Raw genomic sequence first — 14,883 nt, 5'->3', positions numbered from 1 at the left:
ATCTAAAATGCCCTTTTCACCAGTTAGCCCTCCATGACCGCTCTCCAGAGCAAGCAGCCTAATCCCGATCTATGAAATGCTAGTCAGAAAGGAGATCAGACTTAATCCCAGATTATTTTATGAAAGTGATATGTCAGCAATTTATCTCCTCCATTTCTGACAGAACTTGAAAACTTCAAAGCTTGCTTCTTAAAAAAAAAAAAAAAAACTAGACTAGTTTTAAGAGTCTACATTTTTTCCTTTTGAGCTTAAAACTGGTCCAGCTGTTGTTTTTAATATCTTCTTCCTACCAGCTAATCTTCTGCCAAAGAATGGCATAATATGGAAAACACATTTGTGTCTGTGTGAGCCATTGGTCCTGCTCTGGCGGTCACCAAATAGCTTAAGAAATTATTCTGTCACACACAAGGAGAGATCTGCCACCTCCCTCTGGGATGACAGGTGTTTTTCGGAGGCTAGCAAGAGGGTTTTTCTGATCATGTTTCTCTACCCTGGAGGCTCTGGGGCAGTGAGCTGGAGAGAAAGGTGCTTTCTCTCTCCTCTAGGGTGTGACCAACCTTACCCCCAATGCGTCCCTGAGTGTGCATGGCCCATCCTCAGTCCAGGCCCTGCAGAAGTGAGCTGGGCATTGATTGCTCCTCCTCTGACCTCAGCTACTGACCTGGCCCTGTGCCCCTGTGTGTTCACAGTGGGAAGCCGACAGAAGGCAGAGCACTCAGTGAGGGTGGCCGGCAAAGAGAAGTGCGTCTACTTCTTCTGGCAAGGCCGACAGTCGACAGTGAGCGAGAAGGGAACGTCGGCGCTGATGACAGTGGAGCTGGATGAGGAAAGGGGGGCCCAGGTGAGTCCTGGGAGCTGCTGAGCCCACGGAGACCCAGACGGACATCCTTTCCTGGGAGCCAATGACCCTCGGCCTGGCCCCTAAGACCTGATTTTAATGGCAAAGACCATTGTCATGTCACCCAAAGCAGGTCCAGCCCTGGTCTGGCTCCTGGAGATTTCGGGCTGTGCTTCCCATGTATTTTATCCTCCCACCTGTTATAATATGATCTGAGACAAAATGTAATGTCTATAATAGTGAGTCCGTGCCACAGGCACAAATGGATGATGAATAGTTTTAAAAGGTTTCCACCTAACTAATAAGCAAGGAATAGCAAGTAAAATCAAGAGATGCCATCGTCCACTTCTGAAGAATGGACCCAGGGCTAGCAAGGGTTCTTCAGGACCCTCGCGTGCTGCCAGTGAGAAGCGTGACTTGCAACAATCATCCCGAAGAGCAGTTTGGGCTCAAGAACCTTAAAATTAAATCAGATGTTTCCCTTACACAAATCTACCTGAAATCTATCAGAGATTAATGTAAAAATTGAGTACTCCATCTTCTGCTTTCCTCATAGCAGCAGGAGTGGGTTTTCTGGAACACTCCAGATCAGGCCACTCTCTCTACCACAGAGACTGTGGTCTCAGTGGCTTCCTGGGGGATCTACCACCTTCAAGGTGGGCCTGGGCATCTTTGCAAGACCACTTATTCTAGGCTGGGGAAAGTGGTTCACACCTGTAATCCTATCACTCTGGGAGGCCAAGGCAGGTGGATTGCCTGAGCTCAAAAGTTTGAGACCAGCCTGAGCTAGAGCAAGACTCGATCTCTAAAAAAATAGCTGGGCCTTATGGCGGGTGCCTGTAGTCCCAGCTGCTTGGGAGACTGAGAGAAGAGGATCTCTTGAGCCCAAGAGTTTGAGGTTGCTGTGAGCTATAAAACCATGGCATTCTACAAAGGGCGATAAAGTAAGACTCTTGTCTCAAGAAATAAAAAAGACACTCCCCCAATCCCTCCAAACCTTCCTCATTCTCCCTTCACTCTCTCACTCTTAGGCCTACTTTCTGCCATGTAAAATGACATAATCATTTAGATTACTTATTTATTATCCATCTTCCCCCACAAGCAGTCTGCCCTGGGCTTACAACACCTTGGCCTCATGACCCCATTATAACCCAAGAGCCTGGCAGGGACTGCTACCCAAATCCAAGGTTTTGTAAACATTTCTTTTTTTTAATCTTTGGATGATCTGTGCATTGGGCATCTCATCCTTTAGTATCAACAAGTAAGAGTTGTCTCTGGGGCTTCTAGAAAACAGGACACCACATGCAAGTATTTTTACTTCCTCGGATGCATAATTAACATTTGCGTGAAGGAAGACAGCAGAGACTGTCTGAGACAAAGGCCCCAAGACAATTAAGGCCCCATTTTTCTGCAGAAATAGATCAACACCCACCCAGGCCTCTAGAGTGCTAAGAACTAATCGGGTTTCCCAAAAAGAATGTTGAAGTGCGTATTCTCTACTACGGACTATATTTTAGAAATGGTCATTGGCAACATTTGCATTTTAATTACTATTATTCCTAATAGTAATTTCAACTACAACTTCTCCTTTTTATGGTAAAGGCCATGAATAAATATGTTTTAATCATGCCTCCTTCAAATTATCCTTAGAGTCCAGGTGCAGTGGCTCACACCTTGTAATCCTAGTACTCTGAGAGGCTGAGGTGAGTGAATTGCTTAAGCTCAGGAGTTTGAGACTAGCCTTAGCAACAGGGAGACCCCATCTCTACTAAAAATAGAAAAACTAGGCATTATAGCGAGCACTTATAGTCCCAGCCTCTTGGGAGGCTGAGGCAAGAGGATCACTTGAGCCCAAGAGTTTGAGGTTGCTGTGAGTTATGATGACATGGCACTCTAGGCAGGGTGACAGAGTGAAACTCAGTCTCAAAAAAAAAAAAAAAATCCTTGGGAGTTTTCAGTCTCAATTTCTATAGTTTGAGCATTTCATCAATTATCAATCCAATGATGGAAAATTATTTTAAACATACAAAACACTTCCACTAGTGGGTGTGATGCTGCACGCATATAGTCCCAGCTACTAGGGAGGTTGAGACGGGAGGATCACTTAAGCCCAGGAGAGCAAGGTTGCAGTGAGCTCTGATGAAACCTCCAGGCAGCCTGGGTGATTAGAGGGAGACCCTGTCTCAAAAAAAAGCCCTAAGATTAATAAATTTACCTTATGGTGCAAAATACTTTCTCAGAACTCTCAGAACTACCCAACTGCCAGCACAACAAAATATTTTCCTCTTTAAGGCAAAATGTCCTGCAAAGTGACAGGGACCTGATTCAACCCCAACACCGTTCATGGTGCAGGCACCACCTGGGGAAGAAAAATGAGAGGCTCACAGTACTGGCCATGCTACGTTGATTGCAAAGGACACATTCCCCCCCCCCCCAGAATTACTAAGTCAGTGATTAGTCATTCTCACTGCTGAGAGGTATACACCTTGTTTAAAATAGGTTTAAATCAACCCTGTTGCACTGGTACCATGGAATCCCATTCACATATGAGAATTCACATGTTAAAAGAATATTTAATGACAGAAAAATATTAGGTGAAAAAAATAAGGGTATAAAGCAGCATAAAACAACACTCCCCATTTCATTTAGGGGGGAAAAAATTTTCTACCAGAAAAACCCTTTGAAAGGAAGGCTGCAGACTGAATCGTAATAGTTCTCATCTTTAGAGAATAGCGTTATCACTGGCTTTTGTTTGATGTTTTCCAAGTTTCCTACAAAAGGCATGTATTCTTTTTATGACTTTGAAAACCCTACTTATCGCTGTTACTGATTTTGCTGTGTCTAAATTTGAAGGTCCAGGTTCTCCAGGGCAAGGAGCCCCCCTGTTTTCTGCAGTGTTTCCAGGGGGGGATGGTGGTGCACTCCGGGAGGCGGGAAGAGGAGGAAGAAAATGCTCAAAGTAAGTCACTTTTACTGCTGGGATTTGATTTTTTTTCCCTCCCCCCGGAAGGTATTTTTATAGGTGAGGGGATTTAAAGTCAGTCTCTCTTCATATATAGCTGTGGCTTTGACACTGAAAGCCACCTGTTTGCCTGATAAATCAGCTTTATGGGGAGCCCATACCCACCTCCCCCCTGAGGAATTAAGGCCCCATCTTTGTGTGCAGGTGGCTGGAAGATTTCTTCGCCTGAACCTGAGTCTTCCCAGCAGCTGTCTACTCTTTTTAGAAGAAAAAAAAAAAAAAATTGGTGGATCTTCTATTATAAATTTATGAGATTTTTGTTGGCCAGCATCCAAAAAAAAAAGTCTTAGCTTTATAGCCTTTTAAAATATGCCTGGGGTATGACTTACACATTTTGGAAAAATGGTTTTTCTATATCGTGAACTTTTGGCAACCCGCTTCTGACTCCAGAAGGATCTGCTTTCTGGGATGGCACTAAGATCAAATGTGCTGCCCAGGGTGACTTCATGCTTCCCCTCCCAGTCCCTTCAGTCCCTGATTGCACGGCAACCAGGAAAGGCTGCTTTTCTTGTCCCTAGCTGGGGTCCTAACTCTGTGCCGCGGGTGCCCCCTGCAGGTGAGTGGAGGCTGTACTGCGTGCGAGGAGAAGTGCCCATGGAAGGAAATCTGCTGGAGGTGGCCTGTCACTGCAGCAGCCTGAGGTCCAGGACTTCCATGGTGGTTCTCAATGTAAATAAGGCCCTCATATACCTGTGGCATGGATGCAAAGCCCAGGCCCACACCAAGGAGGTCGGAAGGACGGCAGCCAATAAAATCAAGGAACAGTGAGTGCTGTGTGAATGTGGCGAGCTCGCCACCAAAGGGAGAGAGGGACACAGGCTGAGACAGGAAGGGTTCCTAAGAGTCCCCAATTGTGTGCTCCAAGTGACTCCACCAAGGGGACCCTTATGAATGTGCTCAGAGACCTCTGACATTCCAAGGAGAAAGGACACGTGTCTCAGACAGGACATCCGATTGGAGGGCTTCCCCCGTGTCAGTAAGACCGTTTTCGGATTAGTCTCTGTAGTTGCCGTTTAGCTTTTGAGTTATAAATCTGGAGTCTTTTAATATTGAAAGAGCAGATTTCAAAGACCTTTTGGAGGATTCAGACTGTTGGTTCTGTCAGAACAGTGGAGTGTTAAAAAGCTAACGGTGAAGCCATCTGTGTCAGACAGGAAGATGTCCCCTTTTAGAGAACATTGGTATCCCCCATTCTAGAAGGCAGCAACGGAGAATTGCCGGCCACCATGCGCCGTGAGTTGGGTTTTATTCCTCTCTCCCAGGCAGACTGCCACAGTCAGCAAAGAGTGGGCCACGCTGAGAAAATCCTGAGTGAGGACCTTGGGAAGAGGGAGGCTGGAGGGAGGTGGAGGCGAGAACCAAGGGAGCTCCCCACTCCCGTGGGCACCACTCTGGCTCTGAGCTTCCTAGCAGCCCATGCAAAATGTGCACTGCAGCAGCCAAAGCCCCGTGTTCCCCTGCCACTCGGCAGGTGACTGAGTCCCGCGAGTACTTTGGTACCATCCTCATAGTAAACATGAAGCACTTGCTAAGGCCAGAGCATGCCACCAGAGAGCAACAGGGCAGTGTGGGCATGTCCCCCGTGACTGCTCTGAAACCCCGTACTGTGTGGAGAGGGTGAGCAAAAGGACAATGGGGCAGGTGCGTTCTCCACAGGTAGGCAGATGTGAAGCCAAACCCCCTGTGTGGGCTCGGAGAGCAGAGAGGGATGGCAGGTGACTCAGTGAGCTGTCCATAGGCATTGATGGCCCATCAAACTCTTCACTTGGCCCACTGAAGAAAAACAAAACCACAAGCCACTCACTCACTTATTCATTCAACAAATGCTTAGTGAGAACCTACTTGGAGCCAAACACAGCCTTAGAAACTAGGGATTTGGTGGTGCATAAACCCAACTCTCTGTCCCCGTAAGCTTATGTTCTAGCAAGTGAGAAGGAAAATCATCAACATGTATGAATGTATATATTATTTCATCACAGGTTTAATGGTACATTCCTCTCTAGGGGTCGAGCCAATCCCTCCTTCCCCAACACACACACACAAGCCACAGAGTATGTTTCATTGCTGAGTAAGAAGCACGGTTAGTTAGAAAGCACAAGAGAGCAGATGAACTGACCTGTAGACGTGAGCTGGGATGATTTGGTGCTGCCGATACCCTTTGGGTGTATGAAAGATGATTGGGGCTTCTCCCATGCAGGTGTCCCCTGGAGGCGGGCCTGCACAGCAGCAGCAAGGTGACCATCCACGAGTGTGACGAAGGCTCCGAGCCTCTGGGATTCTGGGATGCTTTAGGAAGGAGAGACAGGAAGGCCTATGACTGCATGCTTCAAGGTAGAGCCTTTTAAAGCTCGTTCATTTATTGAAATTAACTTATTGCTAAATGCACTACAACTTCTGTAAGTTGACCACCCAAGAGACTGTGGCAAACTGGTCAACGTACAGAGGTGGTCAACCTAAGGAACTAGGCCTACTGTGCTAATACATACCTGTGATGTGTGTTTGGTCTATGAAAATTAGGTCAACTTAAGGAGGTGGTTGGCTCGGCGCCTAGGCTCAGTGAGTAGGGCACTGGCCACATACACCGAAGCTGGGGGGTTCAAACCCAGCCCGGGCCAGCTAAACAACAAACAACAACTGCAACCAAAAAATAGCCAGGCGTTGTGGCAGGCGCCTGTAGTCCCAGCTACTTGGGAGGCTGAGGCAAGAGAATCACTTAAGCCCAAGAGTTAGAGGTTGCTGTGAGCTGTGACGCCACGGCACTCTACCCAGGGCAACATAGTGAAACTGTCTCAAAAGAAAAGGATGTGTTCAGAGAAGGGTTGTGGTCAGCTATGGAGGTTCTACTGTATATATATTTATATCTGAGAGAAATACCTAAAAATGGAACTGCTGAGCTTGTTACAAAAATCTTATAGCACGTATCAACAAGCGTCCCTCAGAACATCCCCACCAAGTTCATTCTCACTGCAGTATACAAAAGTATTCATTCCCCTACACAATCATTAACTCGGCAAATTCTCCATTCCCTATTTGCCCAATTGATGAGGGAAAACAGATAGCTAAGCGTTGTTCTAATTTACTTTTTCAATTAGAAGTACCGGGAAAAAAATTTATGTATAATACACATTTATATATTTTTAATATAAACATTTTTAGCCATTGGTATTTGTACTTTGGTGAATATTCTTTGCACGGTTTGCACATTTGATTGAGATATGTATCATTTCCTTATTAAAGATATTAACAAGTTGATACAAATATTTCCTGTTTTGTTACTTGTTTTTTCAGTTTTGAAAATTTTTTGCACTAAACTTTCTTCCTTTTTATATAAGTAATGCATAAGTGTCTTCCCTTCTGATTACTTCTTTTAATATCACCATTACAAAGGCCTTCCCCACCTCGAAGCTCACATAACTCCTACCTATGTTTCTGCCAATGCTTTGAATCATTTCATGTTTTACATTAATTCGTTGATCCACCTGAAATTTACTTTGATGCATATCATGTCTTCAGCTTTGTTCTCTTTTCTTTCAAAGATCCGGGGAGTTTTAACTTCGCACCTCGCCTGTTTATCCTCAGCAGCTCCTCTGGAGACTTTGTAGCCACAGAGTTCACGTATCCCGCACGCGCCCCCTCCCTGGTCAGCTCCATGCCCTTCCTGCAGGAGGATCTGTACAGTGCGCCCCAGCCAGGTGAGGCCTGCAGGGGCAGCTGTGCAGAGCAGTAGACACATCCCTCCCACAAAAGGCTTCTGGTTTTACATTAACATTTCTGGAGCAGCGGCTGCTTGCCAAGTACACTCCCGGAATACTTGCTTATATTATCGCACTTAATCTTTACACCTACCCCAAAAGGGAGGAGGATGAAATCAACCTCCCATTACAGTGTAAGGCTGCAGTCTCCAGCCTCCAGGGTACAGACTCGTGCCTGTGGGGAACCGGGCCACACAGCAGGAGACAAGCACAGGGCAAGCAAGCAAAACTTCATCTGTCTTTACAGCCATTTCCCAGGGCTCTCCACCTCCGGTCACATCTGCAGCGGCATTAAAATTCTCATGGAACACAAACCCCACTATAAATTGTGCGTGCAAGGAATCTAGGTTGTGTGATTCCTATGAGAATCTAATGCCTGATGATCTGAGGTGGGGCTGAGGTGGTGAGGCCAGGACTGGGACTGTCTAGTTGCAGGGAAACAAGCTCAAGGGTCTTAGTGATTCTGCATGATGGCGAGTTGTAGAATCATTTCATTTGTATGTATTACCATGTAACAATAACAGAAATAAAGTGGAACAATAAATGTAATGGCTTGAATCATCCTGATACCATCCTCAGCCCCCACCGTCTGTAGACTATGAAGCTGGTCCCTGGTGTCAACAAGGCTGGGGACCTCTGGTGTAAGTCACAGAGGGTCAGATACTGAACTCACCCAGAGACTGCTTTTAAGACCAGTGGAGCCAACAGTGGCAGGCTGGCATCTCTGCCCACCGTCCTGCAGTTTCCCTGTCATAGGCCCCAGTCGCCTGCCTGTGCTGCAGTTGCCTGGTTGGCTTTGAGACAGACAGAAGGGGAGAGGAAAGGGACCACCATGGCAACATCTCTCCCTGTCAATGGTTAGAGACTTTTCCCAGAAGTCCCAGCTGACTTCTGCTTACATCCCATTGGCTAGAGCTGGTCACATGGCCACCCCAGCTGTAAGGAAGCCTGGGAAAGCAAATGGCAGAAGGGTGGGGGCTGGTATTGGCTGAGTTAGTCAAAGAACCGTCTCAGCCATACCAAGGCTCCACGGAGGAGCCCAGGCCTTCCAATTCCAAGGTCAGGGCTATTTCTACCAGGCCACCCTCTCAAGACAGAAACCCCCTACGCTCTCATTCTGTTTGGGATGGTCTCAGGAGGCTGGGCTGATGGCCCTTCCTGTCCTCCCTCCATTCAAGTCCAAGGTCAGCTTCCCTGTAGCTCATGTTTGTTCCTTCTCATGTTACAAAGAGCCCTGAGCTGCAGTCAGGACCTCGCCTTACACTGGCAGCCCAGGTCACCACTTAAAAGCTTGACCAGTGCCGGTGTCATACTGTGGGAAACACTAATAAGTGTCCAGAAAGAGAGGCTGTTGCCCACAACAGGGTGTGAGCCTCCACTGAGCTTTTTTCACCATGTGGTTTCCGCACAATCCTGAAATGCATGCCAGGAACAGACACGTGGTAGGCCAAGCCAGCAGGGGTCAGAGCCCTTTTGCTATGTGGTATAAGAGTCAGGCTGGTAATGTGAGGAGGAGAAAAAGTGAAAAGGAAGAGACACAACAATTTTGATTCTTAAAGCCCGTTTCTCTCTAAGAGAACTGTGGACTCGCATCATCACTAACCAGTCAGACCCGGGGTAAGAGTGCTCATGACCTGGAGAGCAAGTGAGCTGTGCTCTTGGGAGATAAGTGGTGGTGACAACCTCTTATCTGCTCTTCTTTGATCACAGCCCTGCTGGTAGCTGGAGGGGCCCAGGCTTTCCAATGCCAAGGTCAGCAGTGGGCCTGCAGTTGAACTGGGCAAAGAGAGGTGGACCTGGAAAACCAGGAATGAAAGACCACCTTGTTGAGACCACCTCACTCTCCCTAGAGGCTTCTCCCAGTTGAACTTCTAAAGGGGCAGGATGTTTGAGGTGCCCTCTATTTGCTCCTTTGCTGAGATCTTGCCCTCGGACACAGCACAGGGAGGGACGCCATCTGTTAGGTCTGGGGAAGGGTGAGCTGAAAGCGTCCTGAAAGGAACTCCTGACTGTCCTGTTCTGTTGCAGCGCTGTTCCTTGTGGACAATCACCATGAGGTGTATCTCTGGCAAGGCTGGTGGCCCATTGAGAATAAGATCACTGGCTCTGCCCGCATTCGCTGGGCATCTGACCGGAAGAGCGCCATGGAGACAGTGCTCCAGTACTGCAAAGGTGAGGCCCTCCCAGGTGCTGAGCCCCCAGGGCCCATCGCAGGGAGTAGGGAAGCCCTCCAGCACACCAGCCAGCAGCTCTCTGGAGCCCCAGACCCCTTTACCCTCTCTGTGTCAGCCAGCATTAATAAAGCCTGACAGGTGACAATGAAACCGATTTTTCCCCCTTTAACTTTTGGAGGCTTATTTTATTCTTTTTATTTATTTATCTATTCTAAGACAGAGTCTCACTATGTCACCCTGGGTAGAATGCCGTGGCTTCACAGCTCACAGCAACCTCAAACTCTTGGGCTTAAGCGATTCTCTTGCCTCAGCCTCCCAAGTAGCTGGGACTACAGGCGCCCTCCACAATGCCTGGCTATTTTTTGTTGTTATCATTGTTGTTTAGCAAGCCCAGGCCAGGTTCAAACCCACCAGCCCCAGGATATGTGGCCGGTGCCCTAACGACTGAGCTACAGGTAATTTTTAAGCACATTCTTAGCTGCTTGCCTGAAGGAGAACTAGGTTTTCTGTCATGAGACCATTGAACTTGTTACCCTCAAGGTTAAAGGCTGCCTCATGGAGTTCCCTGGACAGATTAAAACCCTGGTGCACTCAGGATTTATCATGCTGGGAAACAAGCCTGCCCTCCACTGTGCTCACTGTCACCAGGCCACTGGGGAATAGAAGTCCCCCCCCCCCCCCCGCCAGCTGGACAAATGCTAATGCCAACCTTTTTATTATTCATTATTGCTTCTAGCATTGCATCCAAAAAGAAAGACTTCTAATAAGTTTACGGTTTTTTATTATACTATACAGCTGACGTTTGTGATCTTTTAAAGAGAAGGTGCCAGAAAAATGTATACACATTTTAAGAAAGTAAAAAAAAAAACTATTTAAATTATAATACTCAGTACATACCAATAACAAAAGATGAACGCTGAAGTCGAATGTGACTTGAGTATTACAAATTTAATCGAGTTTCTTCCTTTCTTAAAATGTGTATATATGTATTTTTTTGGCACTGTCTGTATAAAATGAAGAGGCCAATAATTAATTTCTCATCAAATTTTTATGGTTGCATTGATATTCTTCACCAAGTACGTATCATTAAGTCTCTTCCTGAAAAGTCCTTTAGTAATAAATAAATAAATAAATTATTACTAAACATTATAGCTCAAGTGGACTTATAAAGTGCTGTTATTAGTTATCTAATCATATTGAACTTAACCCATCATTAAAGCAAGAGCAAGAAAAATGCCCCATCTGTAAACCACAGAGCCACGCTTTCCTGCTTCTAGGGATCCAGGAGCATTTTGTCAGGTAGAAGTATAGAGTCAGGTTGATTATATATCACTCTTACAGGCATAAAATTAACATTTCATAGAAAAATTATCCACATGTTGTTATGAACCACTCATAACTTGCATTTTAAGCATAAAGGCAAGAGTTTGAACAGAAGGAAAAGGATTTCAAGGGCACCCAGAGAGACAGCGTCCTTGGGTCTACTGACGTTCATGTTGTATGTAACCACAGGGAAAAATCTGAAGAAGCCGCCCCCCAAGTCTTACCTTATCCACGCCGGTCTGGAACCCCTGACATTCACCAATATGTTTCCCAGCTGGGAACACAGAGAGGACATTGCCGAGATCACGGAAATGGTAAGTGCGCTTACCTGGCCTAGGAAGGAGGCTCCCCCACCTTCTGGACTGTGGGTTACCTTGGGGAGAAGCATCCAATTGCACTTGCAAAGTGAGAAAATATTTTTCTTTTGCAACATGTTAACAAGTCTACATGCAATTAGCTTAGGAAGGGGAGAATCCTGATGGGAAATCAGTTATACCAGTTCAGTAATTTTTTTACACGTGAGACTCAAACTGTACAATGTAAAAGCAAAGGGGAATTTAATTACTTTAAAGACTATATATACATAAAGGTCGCCAGCTCCTCATTCTGTTAGCTAAACACCTACCGCTTGGTATTATTTCTCAACATTCATATAATGCACGACCACATCCTCACTGTTTCAGACATCACAAAACAAATCTGTGATGGGTCTGTATGTCCAGACAGCTAAACGAATGTTTTATTGTCCAACCATACAGAAAGGAAGCTTACTATAGCTATGTCCAATTTCTTAATTTATGGGTTATTAAAATTGTTAGTCCAGTGTTTTTTTTTTCAGGGGAGATTATGGGAAAGAGATTTTTTTACATTTTGATTTTGTTACTGTGTAGGAGAGCCACTTTTCTGGGGGAAGTGACCTGAGTGTATTTTAAAGGAAATCTGAAATAAAATTCACCGCTGCATAGCCAGAGAGATAGCCTGTTTGAAAATGCAAATACTGGCGGCACCTGTGGCTCAAAGGAGTAGGGCACCAGCCCCATATGCTGGAGGTGGCGGGTTCAAACCCAGCCCCGGCCAAAAACTGCAAAAAAAGAGAAAGAAAATGCAAATACTATGGCTCCCTCTGACCTGTGTCCCAGTAGCCACATGGATTGGATATGCACAGAGAAAGGGCTCAGCCCAGCCTGATCTCTAGCACAGCCAGAGCAAGATGATTCCGTTCATGATAAATATGGGTTCAAGAACCCTAAGGCTCTTGGGATTACAAGTCCTGGGGCTGCCACTTGCAGTCTAAGTTCAAGGACATAAATCGTGATCACTTTTCTATATCTACTGCAGGTCATGAGGGGTCAGCAGGGGGCCATTTATTGTCATGCAGGCCTGTGGGACTTCAGCCAGAGAAGGATCAGGTCTCCCACTCCAGCAAGTTACAGGAATAATTCTCATTCACCGAGCCTTGGCTCTGCCCTGGACACTACAAACATGTTACATTTATTTCCTCATTTAATTATCACAACAGTCCATCAAGATCTATCTTATTATTATCTCCACTTTTTCGATGCAGGTGCAAAAACTTGAACTCACCTGCCCAAAGTCTCAGAGTCAGCAGGTAGAGTAGCCAGTACTCATATGCAGGCAGGTTCGCTCCAAAATCTACCTCTTGGACCACCAGTCTATCCCTATACTGCAACTCTTGGTCATTCATTCCCTTCATCTGCCCACTCAAGAGGACAGCTGCCAATCCGGAGTCCCAAGTGTAATGGAGGAAGATAATTTACACAGAGTAGACTGTTAAGACTGAAGGCACACAGTGGTTTGGGGGTGTATGGGGAGGAAAGCTTGATTCTACCCCAGAATATTCTAGATGCATTTTCTTACCTTATTTTTCTATTGCGGATTAAGACATGGGACCAGGGGATAGAGTGTGATTTCTCTTACAGTTTTTAATATTTTTGAACAAATTCCATTAGCTAGAGGCTTCTGGTCTTCTGACTTCAGTCATCTTAGTCCGTAATCTACTCCTGGGAAGGTCCCTACGTGTTTTTCAGAGGGAGGCAGCCCTGAGACAGGATGTATTTGAAGCTCTGAGGCAGGGTGAGAAAACACATGAATGGGGGAGAACGGCAAGGGCCTTGGGCCCCAGGCTGTGTGCAGATGGCCCAGGGCTGTGGCTTCGCCAACACTCGATAAAGCACGTTCATACATGGGACACCCAGTTCTGCTCTCTGCCCCCTCCTCTTCTCTAGGATACGGAAGTTTCCAATCAGATCACCCTGGTGGAAGACGTCTTAGCCAAGCTCTGTAAAACCATCTATCCACTGGCTGATCTCCTAGCCAGGCCCCTCCCAGAAGGAGTGGATCCTCTCAAGCTGGAGATTTATCTCACCGATGAAGACTTTGAGGTGAGTGCCTCTTCAGGTGGGATGGTAATGAACCAGCACGGTTCCTTCCAGAGTCCTTTTCTGATCCACTGGGCGTTTCTTCCACTTCCTCCAGTTTGCACTAGACATGACGAGAGACCAGTACAGCGCACTGCCCGTGTGGAAGCAGGTGAACTTGAAGAAAGCAAAAGGCCTGTTCTGAGTGGCAGAGATGGCGGAGGAACCTCAGTGGTCACCTTCCGTACCACTGGACCAGGGAAATGGATATTTATTTTTGGACTAGTATTTTTAAACGAGTTATTTTTAAACCAGAGTTTTCCGAACCTGACAGTTGTTAACCACTCTGCTCGTCCTGGAGTTGTGTATTTTGTAAATGTTGGAGAGAACTGTTGGGAAACTTCCTTTGCACAATTGGGCAGGTCATGTTAATAAAAGTATCTGTTTCGTGCACTCAGCGGTGATTCCTCGACAGCTGCTCTACCACTGCCCTCCTGTTCCAGCTAAGCATTGCCTTTCTTTTTGTTTTTTGAAGCAGTTCTCTTTATAAAGTGTTGTTTTGATAGTTTGTGGATTCTAAAAATTATATATATATTTATATAAACACCATATAAGTCAAATATGTATTTAAACAAAGCAATATGTATTCATTCACTTCTAAGATTGTTTTTTGGGTGTCAAAATAATATTAAGAGGTAGACGGAGTTGCTTCCATTCAATTAACTCTGCCACCAGTATGTTTTCTTCATAAGTGTTCGGGAATGTTCCCTTCAGCCTTAGGTATGACTTGTTCTGAGTACTGCTTCCGGTGCTAAAACGAACAAAGAATTTGTACTTAATGGCATGGACTCTGAAGAATCTATGCGAATCAACCTTTCTACCTTAATATCTCCCCCCCAAAAAATGTATAGTGCCTTGTTTTTATGTACAGTTTATATACAGAAAAGTTTGCTCTGCGTTTTCGATGATGGTTTAGAACCTTATCTACAATTTTACTCTCAAATAGTAAAAATAAAAACATCTCAGTTTCTAATACCTGTTGTAAACAATACACATGTCATTTTGTGACAGGGGATTCCAAAATAAAAGCATCAGAATAAACACAGCTGATCGATTGGTTCACGTTGAATCTCAAGCATGTTCTTTCCTGCAAAAAAAAAAAAAAAAAAAAAAATTGTTTTTTTTTTGTAAATGTTGACCTAGAACCAGTATTTTACCATGAAGTGTCAACTGCTGTAACTCTGAATTTAGTGTAGGGCAAGTTTTTATACAGGGTCATAAGATTAAATAGCTCTTTGCCCCATAAAATTAGTTCTCAGTACTATATTGAAGACATATTTTTATAAATCAAGGGAAAGTTTTTTTAGCCCACAACTGTATCTACATTTCAATTTCA

The 14,883-nt window shown here is 45.4% G+C and overlaps 1 protein-coding gene across 10 annotated transcripts in view; it reads left to right on the top strand.

The window, feature by feature from the left end:
• Positions 1–14,592, top strand: part of SVIL (supervillin) — a 267,829-nt gene extending 253,237 nt beyond the window's left edge. For all 10 annotated transcript variants that reach the window (XM_053572488.1, XM_053572489.1, XM_053572487.1 and 7 more), the window contains 9 exons: positions 690–841; positions 3,692–3,797; positions 4,417–4,624; positions 6,058–6,191; positions 7,397–7,552; positions 9,641–9,784; positions 11,299–11,423; positions 13,356–13,511; positions 13,606–14,592. In XM_053572488.1, coding sequence (XP_053428463.1) covers positions 690–841; positions 3,692–3,797; positions 4,417–4,624; positions 6,058–6,191; positions 7,397–7,552; positions 9,641–9,784; positions 11,299–11,423; positions 13,356–13,511; positions 13,606–13,692 — 1,268 coding nt within the window. In that variant the 3' untranslated portion in view covers positions 13,693–14,592. The remainder of the gene's footprint in view (positions 1–689; positions 842–3,691; positions 3,798–4,416; positions 4,625–6,057; positions 6,192–7,396; positions 7,553–9,640; positions 9,785–11,298; positions 11,424–13,355; positions 13,512–13,605) is intronic.
• The last annotated feature ends 291 nt before the right edge of the window (positions 14,593–14,883 follow it).

This window comes from Nycticebus coucang, chromosome 20 (assembly GCF_027406575.1).
Source record: "Nycticebus coucang isolate mNycCou1 chromosome 20, mNycCou1.pri, whole genome shotgun sequence".
Taxonomy (NCBI): domain Eukaryota; kingdom Metazoa; phylum Chordata; class Mammalia; order Primates; family Lorisidae; genus Nycticebus; species Nycticebus coucang.
Note: the sequence above shows the minus strand (reverse complement) of the source record. Positions and strands in the feature narration are given on the sequence as shown.